Below are 23,366 nucleotides of genomic sequence, written 5' to 3'. Positions count from 1 at the left end.
CTGACACCATTTTCAAACCAGTGTAGTTATAATGTTTTTCGGTGGAATTCAACCTCGGTTTAAACATGCGGACAGCGGTCAGCTGACGGTCAAGTCGACCCTTCTCCGGCCAACTCTGCGTTGGTGTCACGGTATCAGTGGCTGGAGTCAGGCTCAGAATCCCAAGGATAATCCAGGTATGTTTACCTGTCACACCTGTTAACGAGATTAATTAATAGCTGAAATATCACTTTTCATGATAACATAGAGCACTGATTAATGAATCATAGGTGTATTAGATATTATGCACAATTCAAAGTGAATAAACAATTGATTAATTATCTTAGCTTTTCATGTTAATGACCTTGATTAACCTTTTGTTAATTGATATAGGTATATAATTCATAGAATAAGGCCTTTCTTTCAGGTATACAAATTACTCGATGAACATTGATTTTCAATCTGGTAGCAAAAAAGGAAAACTTGAAAACAATGATACAAGTGATTTACCTGAACACGGTATATACTGTAGTTACGTAATATTATCAATGAAATAAAAAATGATTCTGTTTTCTTTAATAGGAACCTTTCAGTTTTAAGGTAATTTTATGGTGCACATTCTTCAAATTGTTCATGACCTTTTTGGAATTTGGCACTTACGGTAACAATTTTGTGTGTGCTGTTAATTGAATAAAAAAAATTTTGCACCAAAACCTAAAAGGAAAATTTACCTGATATTCAAAAAAGGGTCTTGTTTTAAATCCACATTCCAAAAGAAAGGAAATAAAAATCTACTGCATAAAATTATTTTTGTTGTTTTGATGAAATGAAAAAATGTGATGATATTCTGATAGAAAAAAAAATGGAAAAGAAATAAGTATGTAAAGTCTCAATGTGCCAGTTTGTCATTGATTATTTTGCCATCTATTTTTTTTAACTTTTTTTTTTTGAAATTTAAGTTATATTTTTCTTACTTAATTTTCAAATAAATTGCTGAAGAAATGTCAGTTCAAAAGAAGAAGTAAAATTTAACAGTTTGATTTCATCTTGTATAAGTGTCAAAAAAAGTGTTTGTTTTACTCTTTAGATAAATTAATTGTTTTTGTTTATGATTTTCTATTAATATGAATAATAATGTTTATGCATCAAGGTGTGAAATAAAGTTATACATATCTATATATAGGCTATATGTCATTTAGATATTACAACTATCGTGGGGAAAACAACTAGCAGGTTTTGTCATTGTGATAATTTAAATTTAAGCAACATTCAAATAAATGTTAAACAAATAGATGTGTTGTTTATTCATTCCACCTTCGACTTAATGAAATTCTCTAGTTTTCAGAGTTAATAAATTAGCTCTAAATTAAAGCATTACATTTTGTCATATGAAGTTGAAGCATATACCTATTATTTGAAGCTTAGAATATTTTTATTTTGAAATTAAGCAGTTCATTATTTATTGTTCACTTAAAAATCAAATGAAGTCTTAATGCTTAAGATATTGAAGCTTCAATCAAGACATTTGAAGCTTTATTTGAAGCACTCAATGAAGATTTGTTACTTGAAACCTAAAATTAAACCTTGAAGCACACAACGAAGATTTGTTACTTGAAACCTAAAATTAAACCTTAATGAATGTTTAATTTAAAGCATTGTTTACTCTCGGAGAATCACAGTCAATATATAAGCTTATGTTGTCACTTGAAGATAAAGCTTAATTATTACTTGAAGCGTTGAAGCTTAGAATATTTTTATTTAGAATCAAGCAGTTAATCTTTTATGGTTTACTTTGAAGCCTAGATCTATCTATTTAGTATATTGAATCTCCAATTGGAAACATGCTGAAGCTTTTATTTGAAGTCCTTTGAGGATTTGTTATTAGACACATTGAAGCTTAAATCTAAACTTTATTGAAGTTGAAGCAGCTTTTGCTGTTACTTGGCTGAACCGTTCACTAAATCAACTCACTGAAATTAATCTAAAGCTTGTATTTTTTTCCTGCTTTTAGTATTGAAGCTTGGAAGATTATTGCAGTTTTGATTTGAAGCATCTTAACTCATTGACACCCCTGAAATTTGATAACGGACTGGTCTAATCTTTGAGTTAGAAGAGCCTAAATTTGTCTTCAGGGTTAATCAAGTTCATGATATCGTGATCTAAATTTGAATTAAAATATTTTTAAATTCATAGTTATACCTACATATAAAAAACTCTATTGGCTTTGTAACTTGAAGTATTAATGCTCAAAGAAACTAATTGAAGTTTCAGTTTGAAGCATAACTTATAATGGGGTTTGCTATTGTATCTCTATGAAAGCATACAGACTTATTCAAATAAACAGCTTATTTAATTTAAAACATATATATGGAGTTTGCCAATGTTATAGATTAGAATCTGTAAGGCTTATTTAAGCTTTGATTTTACTTCAGTAATTTGGACAGTGTTGAAATTCTAATATTTGATATTACGGTAGGGTACTTAATTTTTGGTTTTTCCGTAGCTCTTTAACTTATTTCAAAGAACCTTGTTGAAATTCTTATATCAATTATATGTTTGTCCTTTCAGATTGAAGTATAAATTTGTATGTAGTTTTAGCCTGAAACACACATAGGTTTTGTTACTCAGATTATATAGTATATGGCAGGACATTAACTGTTGGTTTGAAAACTACCTCTCTATTGGTAATGGTTTTAAACTGATAGTCTTAAAAACTTTCCTGTATTATTCTTACTTTTTAGTCTGATGAATTTTTCTTTATTACTTGAAATAGTTTATGGATGTTTGAATGTTTGTCCTATCTCACCGGAGATGATCTACCGAGAAATATTTTTTGCAGTTTTGCAGATGTTTGAAGATGACTCTTTAATGTCATGACTCGCATTAAGCAAAGTCACAAATAAAGTATAGCACAAATGGTTAGATGCGTCAGTTAATAGTTTAGATTTTAAGGTGAGTTTATAGTCAGTTAGATATTGAAAAGATTCAAGGTTTTCTTAAAGTTTTAAAGGTGTAAGATTCTGTTCAACAGCTTTTAAAGGGAAAAGGGTTTTGTCATTCAACGCAGCTTACGCTTCTGTTTTGTCGTCTGCATGCAACGCAAAAGGTGACACCTGGCACAGTTTTACTGTGTTGGCATCACTGTCATCTGAAAACTGGTATACTCTTATCTTTTTATGTGATAAATTCATTTTTCATGGCCGCCTTTCATATGAAAAGTGCTTAAGAATACTTGGGATTATTTTCCATTCAAGTTCAAAGGTCAAGAGGTCAGGGTCACTATTATTTAAAATGAAAATTTTGTTTCATTGTAATTAGTATTATCAGGCTTTCAATCTCAAACTTCATGGACACCTTTCAAACAGAAAGTGATCAGATTTGAAGAATATTTTCGGCTAAAATTACAGAAATTGATAATTTCTTTATGATGTTTGAAGCTTCTGTACTTACAAGTGACAATTATCATTGGAAGAAGAACAGGTAGAATTTGGTTTGTCAAAAATTGTATTAGTGTAACGTACAGTTTTGTCATTTTTGGATTTTATTATATGCTTAAAGTGAAGATATTCATTATATAGTACAGCTTATAGCATATAACACAATGTAATATGCAAACAAAACAAATGTACATACAATTTAAGTTTGGTATTACTCTGAAATTTAGTTTTATAAAAGCAAATTCAAGATGCTGTCTGCTTCATGAGTTTGACTTATTAGCCTAACCTCAGTGTGTATGTACCTGTAGACTTGTTTACCGCTTTCTCCCGTTGGCACCGATATCTTACACAGGTTTTAAACTTAAGTTTTATTTTAATCAGAAACAGGTGCTGTGCATTGAGTGGAATTGAGTTTTATAGTATAATTGAAATCAGACTTATTTGTTTATGGAAACATTCCAGCATGTCTCTGCTATATTTCATTGTTGTTCTCCAAGCTCACTAAACCCCATACCTATCGGTTTGAATCGATAATTGTACGTACCGTGGGAGTTGTGTTGTTTATAGACATAACAGTAATGTGTTTACTCGAGTGCCTTCTTCGCTTCACAGTTTTCGAATATTTTTTTTTATACATTTATACCTCATATCTGTGAATTTTATTTTAATTTGGTTTAAAATTTAAAGCTGATTTTTTAATTGAATGATTTTATGACTTTTATATTGAAATTAATGTTGTTTACTGAAAACTACATTATTTTTACACAATGCAAATTTTTGTGAAATATTTCACGAGAATAAGTGTGTAAAATGTATTGACTGTATAAATACATAACTGTCTGTAAAGAGCCCCTCAATATGATCTTAAATTTATGTATTTGCGAATATGTTGCAAAAGATTGTATTTGTGAATAAACTGGTTTGGGATATACTTCTAGCATCAGAATTTTGGAACAAAAAAAAAATATTTAAAAAATGCCACACATTATGCATATTGGCTATTGTGAAAGCTTGTGTTACAAGGTATAAGTGTAAGAAACAAGAGTACTGGAGAGAAAATCTGAATGGTTGTAGACAAATAAGTAACCCCATATCTTTTTACAAGTTCCGAACACAGCTTCAAGCATTCAGACTTAAGAGCAGTGTATGGCCAAGATATTAACCAATTACTTAAGGATTGCAAGGGTAAATATTTCAAGTTAAAAAATATCAAAAAAAAAAAAATGTTTTCTTTTTGTGTATATGTTACTGTTTACATATCCTTCATCTTTGAAAAAATAAAAATAAAGTATATTTGAAAACACTTAACCCTTCTGATAAAGTTGGGATCTATTTGAGATGAAAGTGCCTCAATTTTTTTCTGGTAAGGCATGTGTAAGTTATATATCATTGTACATCGGTGATTTTTCTCAAAGAACTCCATACTTTCCTCTATAATCAAAATCTAGTATATTCGCATGACCTTATCTATTAAAGGACATTATTTTAAATAGTTGTAAAAGCTAGAACCGCATTGTAATCATTGTATTGAATCAACGCATGGTTTAATTATATGGTTTGATTTTTTGTTGTTGATAATTATTCATATATATGTTATAGTCTACAAACCATCTGATCAGCCTTACAATTGATAAAGGTTTCGGCTTACAATTGATAATTTCTAATGAATATTTACAGGATATTAAAACAGAAATGTGATATATTTCTGTTGATAACGCCGTCGAAAAATTGATTAAAATATGTTGGTCTTATCTATAGCTTACACAATTTCAAATTATTACCTAAAATTCATTCTCCATTATCATGCAAATGATGCATGAAACTTTTGAAAATCTTAACCTCGATAAGATTCCAGGCGTTTTCTTACACCGATGCTTACATTGCTCTACATATGAGTTGTCTGCGGGATCAATATCTCAAATGCAGAATATGTTGTTTAAGCCCACGAACCTTAATTATAGTTTTATGTGTAAAAAGGACCTCTTAATTCTGAAACATTTGCCTCTAAATTAGATCAGGATCACATTCTCTGAGCACCCTGTCGTTAACCTTTCTTTAAGCAGACGTAATGCCCCATGTTATGGCCGCTTTTTGTTCGCCTTGCAATTGTTTCCTTGTCCCCAGTTGACCTTGTTAGGTAAAAAAAAAAAATAGTTTAATTCATTATCATAAATTGTCTCGAATTGTTGGGTACAAAAAAGACCATTTGCTGGACATATAAGTAAAGTTGATAAAAGTTTGACAGAATTTTGTCTTGTTACCAAAATAAATTATGGTCCTCATACGGTAGCTGATTGGTTAAATTTACTGACATATTACCACAAACCCTCCACATCTGATTCAGTCATGAGTTTGAATCCCATGTGGAGAAATTGCCAGGCACTGGCTGCAGGTCGGTGGTTTTTCTCTACGTACTACAGCTAAAAATAACCTGACCTCCGAAACCTGGCACATCCTAACATGAAACCAAAAATGACCATCAAACTATATGCATCCTATTATTCGACTTTCTATAAAGATATTAATATGATCCAATTTTCATTTGGATTGTTGAAAAGAAGATAATTCCATAATGTTTTACAAAAGATTATTTTTATCACCACTTTCTGAAAATAATTTTAGAGAATTATAGAGACCTGATATTAGGCCTGTAACATGCTAGGATGAAGGGCTGCAAAGTTTGTTAAATGAATGACATTGACCTTAGACCGTTATCAGGGTCACAAGGGTCAAATATAGCAGAAACTTACAACTTCAACTGGAAAATTTCAAATACACAGTTCTTTAAAATGTAAGTTGAAGAAAAGGTGAAGTTTTCAGTCTATTTGGTTCTTTTGTATTGATCCAAACTTTAAGGTTTTGCCACGACTGCATACTTTGACTGTGATGTGTTGTGCCAACAGTCAGATGACCGTTAAGTCCCAATTGGCCTCTTGTTTGAAAGCAAATTCAAGAGGTTTAATAGGATTGAGAAATTTCAGAATCTGTATATCTAGTGAAATTAGAACCCTCGCAAACATAAACAGCTAATCTAAGACATTTGACCCTACAACATATCCACGTGCCAGTTTGGCAAAGAATTGGCAAAGAATTCAAGGGCAGACAACTTTTTATTATCAACACGGCATCAATTCTTTTTCCTGTTTTATGAGTTAGTTATGTAATTGTTAGCTTTGGTGTTCTACCATTAAAACAGAAACTAATGAAACGTCAATAACAACATACATATCTACGTGTTTAAGTTTGACATCTTGAACTTTTGTTACGTTTCGTAGCGCAAAAATATGGCCAAAACGTCAGTGGTAGATTTGATTTACATCATAAGCAGGTTCTCTCAAAGGTGTAAATAATCGAAGCACAACAATTAAAGATAGGCAAATTATAATGTATTGCTTCAGGTGTTTTGTTGATTAAATAAAAAAGATATTAATCATGCTACATGTAGTAATTTTGATGTTGTTCAGGTGTGTCTGTCATAAAAATAACATAGCTAATCAATACAGGTATATTTTAAGTTTGATACCTGTGTAAGCTCATGTGTAGGTGCTTGTTTCTAACACTCACAATAAATGATTTATTTTAACCGTTTCTCAGAAATAACAGATAAAGGATGTTCCTCAATGCTTTGAATTAGTCTGTATTAATATTTCATTTCATTCTTATTCTTGGTTCGTTTGGTTAAATGTCCTATGGAATCATTCACCCCTGAAGACACATTTAGACTATTCTAAATCAAAGACTAGACCAGTCCATTACGAACTTTCAGGGTTGAATGTGTTTATGATCATCTGGGGTCATTTAAGGACGTGCCAGTTTAGGAGTATCTTGAGAAAAACAACTGACCAATTAGTTTCTGTCATAATATTAACCTCCATGAGATTCGAAATCATGACCCATTGGTGGAGAGATTGTGGTTTTGTCAGGACATCTTAACCACTCGATCTGTCATACAATGGCCCCCTCATTTCTATACATATACAGTAAAACCTGACATAATGACCACCTCTGTATAAAGACCACCTGCTTAATAAGACAAATTTTTAAGGATCTCACATGGATAAATTCAACATAATTCAACCTTTGTATAAAGACCTCCTGGCTCCTTATTAAAGACCACTTTTCTAGGTTCCTAAATGGTCAATTTCAACACAAGTCAACCTGTGTATAAAGACCTCCTGGCTAATAAGAACACTTTTCTAGGGTCACTTAATGGTCAATTTCAACACAAGTCAACCTGTGTATACAGACCACCTGGCTATACAGACAATTTTCCTATGTCACTTGGGTGGTCTTTATGGACAGGTTTGACTGTATGTATAATTATTAGCTAAACAGCAAAACATTGAATACATTATCAGTTTTTTATTCACTTCTGCAGCAGCAGCATTTATACCGTAGTTTCTTTTGTATATTTGTATTTTCGCTTTACAAATTGGGAATGAAAGTTCTTTCATGGATAAATTGAACATTTTACCCCTCCAGTCCCATTTGAACTCTTCGTACTCTACGGATAGAACTGTCTATTATGAAATTTTCAGGAGTGATCCGGATAAACATAGGCCTTATATATAATGTCACATTTGTCGCTAAGTGATAAGTAAAAAAAAAAAAATTACAACAAAAAAGCTATAACACTAGAAATTCATAAAAGTGGAGAAATAACTAAATACCATACTATATAAAAAAAGGGAGAATTGTCTTCCATATCTGTATAGAGCACGCAAATACTTAAGTTGGACACAGCTTCTCATAAAACAAAACCGGGGGGCGTTAATTCCTATGTAAGAGATAAAAAAGGCCTATTTTTTCATTGTAACTTTATTCTAATTGGATTTCATCCTCAGAATAAGTTAACTTCGCAATTAAATTCTTACCAAAAGCCCAGAAGCCATAAAGGTATGTAAGTTTGACATCAGTTAAGCCACATTAACCTTCCCAGAAACGGCTGACATGATGACCTATTTTGACTGAAGTCCTGTCAATTCTTCAGTCACTGTTGGTAACTCTGTGGTATTCTGTCTTCAATTGAAAGGTTGCGTGATGGAACTAATTAACTCAGATTAAAGGTTACTGTATAGTTAGTTATTATCTTGGGTTGATATTTTCACGGTTTTGCAGGATTTTGCTATATATATGGTTGTGAAAAATTGAGAAATGGATGAATTGCAAACCCTTATGGCCAAATCGTGAAATGTTTTAAAACCGCTGAAATTTACTTTATCATTTTTAGTCCAAATTTCAAAAGCTTTGACCTTCAAAAATATCTAGCAATTCATTCAAAATTTTTTTGAAGATAGTTTATAATTCAATTTTGACCAGAAATTATTGTATCATAACAAGTGGTCACTTATAATTACTTGCAACTACTCCACATGGGATTCGAACTGGGAACCCAGTGATGAAAGGCTTGTGGTAACATCATGTCAGGGCATCTAAATCACTTTATACGAGGTCACAAAAGTCAAATATGTCAAAGAAATAGGGTTGACTTTTATTCAAGGTCACAATTTAAAGGTCTAATATGCCAAATATCAATTTCATCTTCTGAAGTTTGAGAAGATTAATTTTATTTTTGTTTTATATTAGACATGCTGAATGTGTGGATGAATCAAGCGCTACAAAATTTGATCAAATAATCTTGCTTTCAACCATGGACGAAGGTCTCATCAAACCATAAAGAAAGTATAGGTAGAGGTGATAGATTTCACTTTAAATTCTGCATTACTGATACAGGCCTATTGGACCTTTAACTTTCTCATTACAGATACAGGCCTATTGGACTTGAACTTTCTCATTACTGATACGGCCTATTGACTTTAACTTTCTCATTACTGATACAGGCCTATTGGACCTTTAACTTTCTCATTACTGATACAGGCCTATTAGACTTTTAACTTTCTCATTACTGATACAGGCCTATTAGACCTTTAACTTTCTCATTACTGATACAGGCCTATTAGACCTTTAACTTTCTCATTACTGATACAGGCCTATTGGACCTTTAACTTTCTCATTACTGATACAGGCCTATTGACATTTAACTTTCTCATTACTGATACCTATTACCTTTAACTTTCTCATTACTGATACAGGCCTATTGGACATTTAACTTTCTCATTACTGATACATATTGGACATTTAACTTTCTCATTACTGATACAGGCCTATTGGACATTTTAACTTTCTCATTACTGATACAGGCCTATTAGACCTTAAACTTTCTCATTACTGATACAGGCCTATTGGACATTTAACTTTCTCATTACTGATACAGGCTATTAGACATTTAACTTTCTCATTACAGATACAGGCCTATTAGACCTTTTAACTTTCTCATTACTGATACAGGCCTATTAGACTTTAACTTTCTCATTACTGATACAGGCCTATTGGACCTTTAACTTTCTCATTACTGATACAGGCCTATTGGACCTTTAACTTTCTCATTACTGATACAGGCCTATTGGACCTTTAACTTTCTCATTACTGATACAGGCCTATTGGACCTTTAACTTTCTCATTACAGATACAGGCCTATTGGACCTTTAACGTTCTCATTACTGATACAGGCCTATTAGACCTTTAACTTTTTCATTGCTGATACAGGCCTATTTGATCTTTAACTTTCTCATTACTGATACAGGCCTATTGGACCTTTAACTTTCTCATTACTGATACAGGCCTATTGGACCTTTAACTTTCTCATTACTGATACAGGCCTATTGGACCTTTAACTTTCTCATTACTGATACAGGCCTATTAGACCTTTAACTTTCTCATTACTGATACAGGCCTATTAGACCTTTAACTTTCTCATTACAGATACAGGCCTATTGGACCTTTAACTTTCTCATTACTGATACAGATTGGACCTTTAACTTTCTCATTACAGATACAGGCCTATTAGACCTTTAACTTTCTCATTGCTGATACAGGCCTATTAGACCTTTTACTTTCACATTACTGATACAGGCCTATTAGACCTTTAACTTTCTCATTACTGATACAGGCCTATTGGACCTTTAACTTTCTCATTACTGATACAGGCCTATTGGACCTTTAACTTTCTCAGTACTGATACAGGCCTATTGGACCTTTAACTTTCTCATTACTGATACAGGCCTTTTGGACCTTAAACTTTCTCATTGTCGATACAGGCCTATTATAGACCTTTAACTTTCTCTTTGCTGAAACAGGCCTATTGGACCTTCAATTTTCTCAGTACTGATACAGGCCTATTAGACCTTTAACTTTCTCAGTACTGATATAGGCCTTTTAGACCTTTAACCTTCTCAGTACTGATACAGGCCTTTTAGACCTTTAATTTTCTCATTACAGATACAGGCCTATTAGATCTTTAACTTTCTCATTATAGATACAGGCCTATTGGACCTGTAACTCTCTCATTACCGATACAGGCCTATTGGACCTTCAACATTCTCATTACAGGTACAGGCCCATTAGATCTTTGCCTCATAGCTGCTTGCCTCCCTCTAATGGCAAAGGTTCATTTATTCAATTTTAATTGGTTTCCTGTAATGAGTCTTGATGGCTTTGAAGCATTTTATCATAAAAAATGAAGTTCAAGCTGATGTGAAATGATGTTTGTATTGTTACGGATCGGTAAATGCCGTGAGCTTAACGCGAATGTCATCAGCATGCATGTCGCTTATTATGGCTATGATTGGACTATCAAGCTATCAGAGAGCTATTCTGTACCCTAATCAGCCCAAATGTTATTTCTCTTACATATTTTACCATTAATTGCTTCCTAAAAAATCACTTTGGGTTATGTTTTTCAACGCATCGAATATGAAAATTGATGAAAACTAGAAATTAATTTAGAGAGGGCAAAGAAAAAAAAGGGGGGAAATTGTTTAAGAGTATGAAGCAAGTCTAATTGCATATGGTATGATATCAATTCTTCTTATTGAAAAGAAGAACGACGGTTTTTAGTATTTTTGTAAGGGCAAAGTAATAGAACAGTAACGTGACACCCTGGGGACTCAACGGCCCTGACAGGCTTATAAAGGATACCCGCCAGTCAGTCAGACCCTCGTAGCACCGATCGGCTGTCGCCCAGATTTCGGGCGACACCGCTGTCACGTCAAGCTTTTATCTCTAACAACCATTTAAAGCGATGCATAATTGCAATCTTTCGGGAAAATTTACACATAACTGCTTGTAATCATTTTTCTTTAGGTGTTTCATCTTTTTGTTCTCCATATGATTAGAAATTTTTTAGACTGTTTGTATTGCATAAATCTGTAAATTGAAAGTATTCATCGGGTCTATGGAGCGAAGCTTGGAAAATCAGATTATAAGGACATTATCAGATCATTTCACTGTCGCAGAGGATCATAGTTCAAATCCACTTTTCATCAACGATAAAATGTATATTTTGCAACAATTGTCTGTCTCTGATCCCAGATTTGAGAAAATCACTTTTTTGTCCCATTATTTTTACATATGATATCAATAACTAATCATGTTCATAGGGTAATGAACACACATTTTACATATTTTTATAGATAATCTAGAAGATAACACACATATTTATTTTTATAGATAATCTAGAAGATAATCTGCACAGATGCTGGTTATTGTACTTGTAGCATATGTCAATATAAGAACCATTAGTACTATCAAGTTTGATGAAAGAAATTACCTTGACCTTAATTTAGAGTTGGGAACGAGATCTCACTTGGGGTAAATCTATGATAAATTTCAGTGAACAAGAAACCTGATCTTTGACATGTCATACAATTTGTATGCAGGGTTGAAAGGGAGCCATTATAAGGATTTTGTTAAGTGAATGACAGTTCATGCAGTAATTGGCCAAGCAATAAAAAAAATTGTTAAGTTGTATGTTAAATAATTCTAAGAGTTTCATAGGATAAATATTTGTGCCTAGTGAATACTAATGAGGGCTTTCAAAATTTGTCTAAAACTTTTACCTCAAATTTAAAATCTGAAGAGTCCAATTGTGTCTTGTGGGGTGAAATTAGTTAACTCTAGTTTTGTCCTTGCAGATGAATGTTCAGCCATGGACCAGATGCCTGATGGTATGATGGCGCATTCTCTCCCATCCAGTTCTGACCACTGGCCAGCCTATGGGTACAAGCGGTCAACCTCTATGCCGGAGCCGATGTCCACTACAGACGACTACCCTGAGGTAAGTGTCTGTACTTATAACATTTCTTTAGGCATGGGGATAATTGACAGACCGCCAGCTGACAATCAAACCGTCCGGGAACTACACGACTCTTACCAATTTAAAGCATGTACCGCATTTCCAACATATGCTGAAACCATGCTGCTGTATATGCTAGCATATTTAATGCTGTAGACTTTAACGCATGAATGTAGCATGATGTCCATTACCATGCTCCATTACAGCATATGCTGAAACCATGCTGCAGACTTGACAGCATGACTGCAGCATGGTTTCAGTCCCCATGCTTCATAACAACTCATGTCGCAAACAATAATTCATAAGGGGTGACTTCATTTGCTACTACATTGAATAGGTACATGTGTCGAATGCGAGTATAAGACGTGCTTCGACTACTGCCACATGGCGATTGGTCAATCTTCATGGTATGTAAGACTTTCAAAATCAAGATCTGTCTGATATACATAAGATACACAGATAAAATGGCATTAAGACAGTCAGACCTGTCAATAAAGACCACTCAAGGGACAAAGAAAACATGGTCATTATAGACAAGTTGTCTGTTTACACAGGACAGATTGTATGTGTTGAAATTGACCATTTACAACTGGTGTATCACTGATGGAGGAGGGAGAGTCAGGGTTGAATTTGATCCTCGCGGTGATCTGACATTGAAGACATGTATGATCATATCCACATAGAATGAAGTAGGAGGCAACAGGTAATTAGCGATATATTTGGGAATATCACAGAGGGGTTCAATACTGATGTAGATTTTGAATTATCATTTAGTTTCGCTTTCACATAATTCACTGAGTCATCAAAGAAATGAACTCAATAAAATGTTTCGGTAGCGACTGAAGCACCAGATTGACATTTGACACAAAAAAAAAAACATTCTTCTGTTGTAATCTTAAGTCTATATCATAGAGTTAAAACACAGCGTAAATCCTTCTGTTCTTTTTGTGTTATATTTCATGGAATAAACAGGATGTACCCATAACTGGTCTATAAGTGACCTGTAGCCGGTTTACATTACGATTTTGGACCGCTGCCCGATTTATATGTGCTCATTCTAGGTAGGTGATTTTGTTCTTTGTTGTGACAGATTTAACAGATGAAGATGCAGTCTGATATGTCATAAGTTGCTGCTGCATCCTCTACGTGTATGGCTTTCACAAAAACAAAGACAAGAAAAATGTTAAATTTGTTGATTAAGTTTCTTCAGAGGTTTCGCTGATCGCGTTATCACAGAAATGAATTAAATAAAATCTGATGATAGCACTAGATTGACTTCTGAGACCAAAAATGATATGAAGCTTCAGTCTTCTGCTTCGTCTTAAGTCTAGTATATCATAGAAATATTGCGCATCTTAAAAGGCAAGTTTGGTGTTTCATAAACTCTTATATTTCGTAAACCTATTGATATTTCATTTATTGGAATAACCGAAAATTCCAATATTGCTGATCTTTGATACACTACGATCATAACACTACTGCATTGATTAGCTGTAGAAAAATCAGTCAGTTCAGCACAGACCAGTGCCTTTCTCATCTCCCTAAGGAACAGAAGCTGCTGTTTATGGAGTGTTTACCTTAAGATCATATCAAAGATTGTTTTACTTGTCGTCTGAGCTATTGTTGACTCTACTTGTCGTCTGAGCTATTGTTGACTCTAAAAATATTTTATCATGGTGGGGCCTTGAAAAGTACTTGAATTTATGTGTTTGCCTTGAAAGTCCTTAAATTCAGTTTGGCCTTGAAAAGTCCTTGAATTAACCAAAAGGCCTTGAAAAGTCTTTGAAAAATACATTTGTTCTAAAATGACATTTGATTCCTCATTCAAAATTTGTATTATAGCGTAAAATGAACATGAAATTTCATCAAACTTGTGGCAGAAATATTCTGGGAATCAACCTGAGATCCATATTTTTCAATTCTGGACTCCAGACCATGTTCTCGTTCTGATTCAGACATATCTCAGAACTTCATTTAATGAATTATTTCTTCATTCATAATCATCAGTGCTGGTAAATGAACATTTACACAAATGTGCCAGAATTTGTAGCCGACAGAACATTTGATTTTTGTATTGATTGATTCTAAATTTGATTTCAATATGGCCTTGAAAATGACAAAGAAGGCCTTGAAAAGTCCTTAAAAAGTCCTTGAAAATTTCTCAAAATTTCTGCGCGAACCATGTTTATGAAATATTTAAACCTGATTATCAACATATTATAACAGTTCACCACTAACTTAATTGTTAATATCCTAACGCTGTGATACGGAAGCAACCTTTTTGGGAAGGTATAAGGTAAGACAGTACGCAATTATTGATTATTAGTTTTATATCACCTGGGACTGTCTAATAGAACACGGTTTGGCTTCATATGAACGCATTCACCCCTGAAATTCCATAATGTACTGGTCTAGTCTTTGATATAGAAGAGTCTAAAGGTGTCTTCGGGGGTTAATGTGTTAATGTCCTTATTTAATGGCTAGAATAATTTTCGGACATACCACTCAGGTTTGTTGGTGGAAAGCCAAAGTACCCAAAGTAAAACCGTCGACCAATTGTTAGTACCTGTCAACTGCCCCTTAATTGCCCCTTAATTATGGGTTTCAAACTCATGACACAGAGGTGGAGGGCTTGTATGATACAATGTTGAGACATCTTAACTATTTCGCCACCAACATTAGTTTAAGTTTGATAGACATGCATTTGTTCTTGAACTATCATTAAAGGGTCTTAGAACTTTTTCACCGAAACATTTTCTTCAAGTTGAAAAGTATGCATGGTTTATGTAATTACATAACCAGTGAATATTTATATGTGACATTTGGATGACTAATGTGTACACTATCGCCTTCATCAGACAGCATTTAAGTAAACAAAAATGTAAAAGGTGTACAAATTGTTTTCAATATGAAAGTCAAATATTGATGCTCGTCTGAGACCTTTTATTCATAAATTGTCCAAAATTTGAAGAAAAAAAAATTACATGAATTTTGATTATCATGAATAAAGCAACAGAAAAATCTAAAAACAAAATTTTGGAATTCAGTTTGTTGAATTTTGTAAATCATTTTCTCATGCATGTAGTCATACTTTAACTGATTTTGATAAATTTTTCGGCTGACTGTGAAAATTAAGTCTTACATTTCCATCTGAGTTTCAGTGTGATGCCTGTGCATGAATTTACATCAAGATGTATTAGTTATTTCCGAGGCATATATATCAAGCTGTTTCCTTTTTAATGTGAACTTGAGAAATGATGATTAAAAATATTTGTGAAATTTATTTGGTTTTCAAATCTACTGCAGTTTTTGTTGTAACGTCTTATTACGGTTTAATTATTAAATGATGAGATTTCCTTTCTTTGGATATGAATCAATCAAGTCAATCTTATTATACAGAAAATTTATGTTAGAAAATATTCTCTCATTACCTTTTAACTACAATTTATGTTAGAAAATGTTGGTTCATTAGTTGTTGTGATTTAAGAGCTGAAAACACAACATTAGATTGCCATATTTCTCAATTTCTCATTTACGTGACGACCATATCGCCTCTCCTAACACGGCTATTTAAGTATAAGGCCTGACAATACATCACCGACCCTTTCCTTTCTTCACATAAGGCTTGTAAACGCTCATAATTATGTGAATAATGGATGAATTTTGTGCAATATTTGCACCAAACTTTATTACCGCATTGTGGGTAGGCCAGGTAGTAGATTAACGTATTCCTGGACGAGCATCCATCTAAATCGGACCACGGAAATTATAGCTTCCATTACCGGAATATCATCACCATGTTCAACGGAGCTTGATTTATGTGGAATTCTTAAAAATATCAAATCAGCACTCTTTGAACATGTTATCAAGTTCATTATTTAAAGGATTTTGATAATTAAATTATTTGACAAAATGAACATGAACATTGAAAATGTATTTTTGTCATGCTAACGAACTGTGCTTGGAGACATTTTTGTTCGAGGAGTTAACCCTATCACATCTCACCGTGTGGCGCCTCGACCAATCCAAGTACAGATTTTATTGTATATTTGCTTTGCCACAAATATATAGATGAATTGTTAATGCACTTTTCTAAGCTGGAGAGAATAAAAAAAAATTGCACTGTGGAAAGAAAAGAGTTTAAGACAAATTCAATACATTTGTGTCTTTAATTATTTGTTGTTTGTATAAGGAATGATTTCTTATGATAACCTTTTATCTTTTTAATCAATCATAAATTAATTGCAATTCTATCAAATTATATTTAATTCATTAAACATGCTGAAATGTTTGTCTGAAAAAAACACCTCAGACAAGGGGTTTTATATATAAGAAGTGGCATTATTTATCAATTGACAAATGTATATTTCTGTTTTAACTGTTTATTAGTTTTTCTGATGAAAATACATTCTTAAAAATCCATAATTGATGGAATTCCTGCTGCAGTCATTTTCCCATTTAACCTAGTACTCTGCAATTGCATATTACAGAGTTATCCGCCCTTGTGTGTAGGCATTGGTTGTGATGTTATATGTTTTATGAGGGTACTTTTAAAAAAGAAAAATCATCGTGACTTTTAATAACAAAATAATGATGTCACGCAATGGATACCTACCTCAAAGGGAGGTTACTCTGTAATATTAAAGATGGAATACTCAATGTGACTCAATGAATTTAATAATGTTTTTCTGAGCAAATCATGGTAGAATTATCATCAGTATATGTGTATAAAAATCAAAGCAGAATTATCATATCTATGCTTGTCTATAAAAATCATTGTAAACTTTTCATATATATGCTTGTTTATAAAAATCATAGCGGAATTATCGTATCTATTGCTTGTCTATGAAAAGCATAATTGAAATATATCATATATCTCAATGATTTGTTTATGAAATGTGCTATAAAACAGAATTTGATGGCACACGAGGAGATGGCATGTTTTTATTGATGTTAATGTTCCTGATCACAAAATGTTAGATAAACAAGAAAGTGCTGGTTTATTTACAAATGTCATTCTTGTACAGTACTGTGAAGTGTCAACTGTGAAACCACACACACCATGGGTAAATAAATATGAAATAATTTACAAAAAAAATTGTTACATATGAATTAATTGTATAGGCTATCAACAAAATGTTTATAATGACCACCCTGGAAATCTTTTCAAAACAAGATGATGACAGCTAGATGAGGCAAAAGGGTTAAAACTGAAGGTTGGAGATTTTCCCACTAGCACTTGAGCTTTTTTTTGCTTTCAAAACCTGGCACTTATGTTACAATGACTCCTGTTATTTGAAGGATGTGATGTAAATCAAAATAATTTACAATCTAAAATCATCTAATCAAATGAGGTATGTCATAACCAAATACGGTAGGTCATAACCAAATAAGGTAGGTCATATAACCAAATAAGGTAGGGCATAACCAAATGAGGTGGGTCATATAACCAAATAAGGTAGGTCATATAACCAAATAAGGTAGGTCATAACCAAATAAGGTAGGGGACACTAGGGGTCATATAACCAAATAAGGTATGTGATCAGGTAGGTCATATAACCAAACAAAGTATGTTTATAACCAAATAAGTCATATCACTTAAATAAATTTATATGTCTTAAACAAATAAGTTATGTCATGATTAAATAAAGTAATAAGGTTGATTAATTATTTGTAATTTTTTATGTTGAATGCACTTTATGTCACATGACCAGATGGTGTACAAGTTGGATAAAAGCTACGATTAATTCACTGTCACTGAGATGTAACAGGACAGATGTATTCGTGTCAGGGTTAAATGCCGTGTGGTAATCCAAAATGTCTTTTCTTCCCTGTAATTGACAGAGATCTATCGATAAACAAACAAATTGATTTGAAAGTCAGGAAAAACTAAATTACAAAATGCTTTTAGATTAATGTATCATATCAGCCATTGGCGCGTTTCATCAATAAACGTGTGTGTATGCCAAAGAGAAAGCGATAGGTAGGGGGGTTAGTGAGATGCAGGTAAGCAGGGTTGTGACCATGATAAACTCTCTGGGTATGGCTATTATTCTCACCTTGATTACAAAATGTGATTATCAACCCCTGCCATCATCATCAGACACTCAGCATCACAACATATGGTGCTGCCCGAATGTGATAAATGAGTATTTTACTGATAAAGAAAACGATAAGCCATTAGCTTTAGTTAAAGATTCAGGGTCCTTGCCTGCAGCTTCTTGTCCTTTAATTAAGTATTAAATGACATTTATCATTTATTTCCCACAAGATTAGTGATGGATTACATTAAATTAGGATCAGAAGGTGTGGAAAAGTGATTTAACTTAAGGCTGTATGCTACCTTACATAAACCAGTGTTTTGTGTTTAAGTTAAGGCTGTATGCTACCTTACATAAACCAGTGTTTTGTGTTTAAGTTAAGGCTTTATGCTACCTTACATAAACCAGTGTTTTTGCGTTTATGTTAAGGCTGTATGCTAGTACCTGACATAAACCTGTATTTTGTGTAAAGTTAAGGCTGTATGCTACCTTATATAAACCTGTATTTTGTGTTTAAGTTAAGGCTTTATGCTACCTGACACAAACTTGTGTTTTGTGTTTATGTTAAGGCTGTATGCTACCTTATATCAACCTGTATTTTGTGTTTAAGTTAAGGCTGTATGTTACCTTAAATAAACCTGTGTTTTGTGTTTTAAGTTAAGGTGGTATGCTACCTCATATAAACCCCTAATTTGTGTGTAAGTTCAGACTGCATAAACCTGTGTTTTGTGTTTATGTTAAGGCTGTATGCTACCTTATATCAACCTGTGTTTTGTGTTTAAGTTAGGGAGGTATGCTACCTTCTATTAACCTGTATTTTGTGCTTAAATTTAAGCTGTATGTTACCTTCATCGAGTTATATATCAGTGTTCTGACTTAGTACTATACCTTGGTATTTATTCATTTACTCATGATTTTCGGAGTCAAAGGGTCAAGATCACACTTGGCACAAATCATGTATTCTTATGAGGGATATGGAATTGAGTGCATATGTGTGGGTTGATGTTATGGCTTATAATGTAAAATGAAAGGTTCAAGGTAATAAAATAATCAAATTAATCATTGGTATGCGTTGATAACTTAATAATAAAATTTTTATTTAAAGAATAACCTTGACCTACTCTAAAGGTCAAGGTGTCAAATACATACATATTTGATATGAAATCAGAGCAGTAATTTGAAGTATAATGTACTTCATGCCACGAGTGACTATTTATAAGGCCATGTTGTCTCTATTGACTTGTGTTGTAAAATTTTGATATCTTCAGTTAAATGAGAATGCACCTAATACATTGCTCTTTATATCAGATAGTTAAAGTTTCAGCTTGATGTTTTACTGTCTTCTATGGGCATAAAAGTTTCATTATAATGTACAGCTTATGTAAGAACCTTCTCACAAAATGGTATGACAACTTTTATAAGGTCGTAAAAATATCAGTCGCCTAGATGCCAGGGTACGTGTTTAATACTGCTTCACTCGGATGACGATCTTAGCAGTACGACTTTCAAACAATGAAAACCTTGGAGCAGACCAATAATATGGATAATTTCCATACTTTCGTTATATTCTGTATTTGCGTATTACAGAGTTATCTGCCCTTGGGTTAGGTATTAATTAATGCATGGTGACGTCATGTGTTTGAGAGCGCAATGTCATAAGTTTTAGAGAAAACGACATGAACTTCGCTCACAAAATAATGACGTCACCATGGATGCCTACCCACAAGGGAGGATAACTCTGTAATATGCAAAGTCAGATTAGATCGCAATGGCTATTAAGATATCCCAACAAATTGACCACAAGCCCTCTACCTCTGGTTTGAATCCCACGTGGGGTTGTTACCAGATACTGACTTTCGGTCAGTGGTTAGAGTGTCTGACAATTCTTACGCTAACCTTTGACCTCTGGGTTAGCAATAGCTGAGTGGTTAGACTGTCTTACAATTCTTACGCTAACCTTTGACCTCTGGGCAGCAATAGTTGAGTGGTTAGAGTGTCTGACAATTCTTACATTAACCTTTGACCTCTGGGTTAGCAATAGTTGAGTGTTAGAGTTGACAATTCTACAACCTTTGACCTCTGACAATTCTTACACTAACCTTTGACCTCTGGGTTAGCAATAGCTGAGTGGTTAGAGTGTTTGACAATTCTTTCACTAAACTTTGACCTCTGGGTTAAAACTGAGTGGTTAGAGTGTTTGACAATTCTGACACTAAACTTTGACTTGGGTTAGCAATAGACTGGGTGTCTGACATGAAAACTCAAATTCTGGATCATGACTTTGAGACAGTAAAATGTTTTGATTTTTTGGTCTGATGATCCTCATTATTTTTTTCAAAATGGTTTGCTATAATTTGGCATGTACATTGGTTCCTTTAAATGATCAAATAATGATATAGCTGTAATTGATCTCAAATACAAGAACGAAAGCCAAAATATGTAAATCTTGAAATGTGCATAAATTGTTAGAATTTCACTTGAGTCCCAGTTGTTTAATATTTTGGATACTTTTGACAAGTTTGCACACACTTTCGATTATGTCCAATATTGAACTGATCATCTTCGTCTCTTAAAATAATTACTGGTAAATGTAATTCTAACAGATATTATCAGAATAGTAAAACAATCAATTCAGATCATTTTACAAAATCTTCAAATGAATCTTTATAAAAAGGCCAATTTAGGCTATCAAAATAATGAGTTACCTCCCTTCAAAATCCTTCGGAGTATGTATAAAAAGGCCAATATATATTACGAGAATACTGAGTTACCTCCCTTCAAAATCCCTCAAAATCCTCCGGAGTATGTATAAAAAGGCCTGAGTTACTTATTCATCCTGAGTATTATAAGAATACGATACTGAGTTACCTCCCTTGAATACTGAGTTACCTCCCTTCAAAATCCCTTCAAAATCCTTCGGAGTATGTATAAAAAGGACAATTTATATTATGAGAATACTGGGTTACCTCCCTTCCTGTTGTCTTCTGCTCGAGAGTGATCTGTGCTTCCTATTGTATTGCCAAATAAAAACGCGGCTGCTGTGCAGTAGCAGGTGACTGAGGAGAATCATATTGATTAGTGTAATAAAAGATGACTTTAAAGATTTAATACTCGCTGTACGTAGCATGCACCTTACGGTGGCTGTACGGTGTGATTAAGGGCCTCGTGGAATCTCAGGGGGCAGCGAACATCAATACGACGTGCAGAGGCACAATACATGTGCAGGCAGTTTTGGAAGATGGAGGAGAACAAGTAGTATGGGTAAAATTAATATCACAGCGTGTGCTTGCAGAAATGATGCATTTTGTCAAAGAGCATCGTGAACTTTTCTTCGCAAAGTTGATATGCAGAAATGTTCTGGTTGCCAATTCTATAATATTCTTGTAGGGTGGAAATTTAATATGATATGTTTTATATCCGAAGTGGAATTTTATAGGAAAATATCAATCTGGTCCCATGGGCTTATACAAGATAATATTTTGGTACAAAAAGTTTAAAAAGAAAAAATAAATAATATTGTTTTTATAATAATAGACAGTATTTCAAACCAATTTATTTTTATGTATGATTAAAGTTCATGTTTTTCAATGGTGATTTTATTAAGAAACCCTATATATATTCAGAACAAAGGTGTGTACAATTTATAATACTATGAATCTATATTGCGAAATTTAATTGTGATGAAAAAACTGAGCATGAAAATTGGAAATAAAGTTGTCATGAAAAAAAGGATGGTTTACAGTTACTTTATAAGTCATTAAAGGACTGTCAATGGTTTTGGATTTGAGATAGAATAAATCTGGAGTTCTTGGAGAAAAACCACAGATCTATATCCTAGTGTTAATCTTAAATAGGTAACACGAAGGTAGAGAGATATATAAGAAATAGAATACTTCAAAGTCCTTCTCATATTCTCACAACTCACAATCTCACCATGGCCCCATATATTGTATTAAATATTGTAGTTGATCATTTTACAATGCTGTTAAGAAGTCCAAATTGTATAAATGAAAAAGTTAACAAACTGATTCTGACTTCGTAGATCAGAACTTTCAAACCAAAATCCGATTACTGTTGTAATTAAAAATTTGATGGAACTGGAATTTAACATTTGCGTGACACTAAAATAGATTTATTTGGGATGGTGTAGTTTTTGTGAAGGTGCTAATTGTCGTACCAAAATGTAATGCGACATGTCGGGTGGCAGCTTGTGTGTTAGCACTGGAACAATAAAGTCGTCCACGGGGACAAATTTGGGGAGTTAATCGTATCCCAAAATCAGGTAGCTGACAAGATCTGAACTTGAGTATACCACCGAGTATAAAGAACAAAACGACAGCCTCGCTACGTCATGTTCAGATCCGCATTCTTTCTGTAAAGTTGTGTTCTTGGGACTCGTAAAATTCCGTGAATACGATTATGCAAGCACCCAATAATGGCCTCATTAAAACCCTTTGTGTCTTTATATGGTATTGCCTGTTCTCGTCTCCTCCCGAATTCCGCGGTATGAACCACTCCCCGATGCTGCATAAAGTAGATGTGGTTTTTGTTTCCTCTGAAAGCATGTCATGTGACGGTTTTATGGGTAGATGGGTACGAGCCGAGTTACAAATCAGTCAAACTTCACAAGCTGTCGAAATAAAAATAACTGTCACACTCGCATTGGGAATTTAGGTATGTTTGTTAAATGTTTCATTTCCTTTTACTGTAAGGTGT

The 23,366-nt window shown here is 33.4% G+C and overlaps 1 protein-coding gene across 1 annotated transcript in view; it reads left to right on the top strand.

The window, feature by feature from the left end:
- LOC138334576 (ecdysone receptor-like) overlaps positions 1-23,366 on the top strand; it is a 344,788-nt gene that overhangs the window by 149,379 nt on the left and 172,043 nt on the right. The window contains exon 3 of the mRNA XM_069283227.1: positions 12,449-12,591. Within this exon, the coding sequence (XP_069139328.1) occupies positions 12,449-12,591 (143 nt within the window). The remainder of the gene's footprint in view (positions 1-12,448; positions 12,592-23,366) is intronic.

This window comes from Argopecten irradians, chromosome 11 (genome assembly GCF_041381155.1).
Source record: "Argopecten irradians isolate NY chromosome 11, Ai_NY, whole genome shotgun sequence".
NCBI lineage: Eukaryota > Metazoa > Mollusca > Bivalvia > Pectinida > Pectinidae > Argopecten > Argopecten irradians.
Note: the sequence above shows the minus strand (reverse complement) of the source record. Positions and strands in the feature narration are given on the sequence as shown.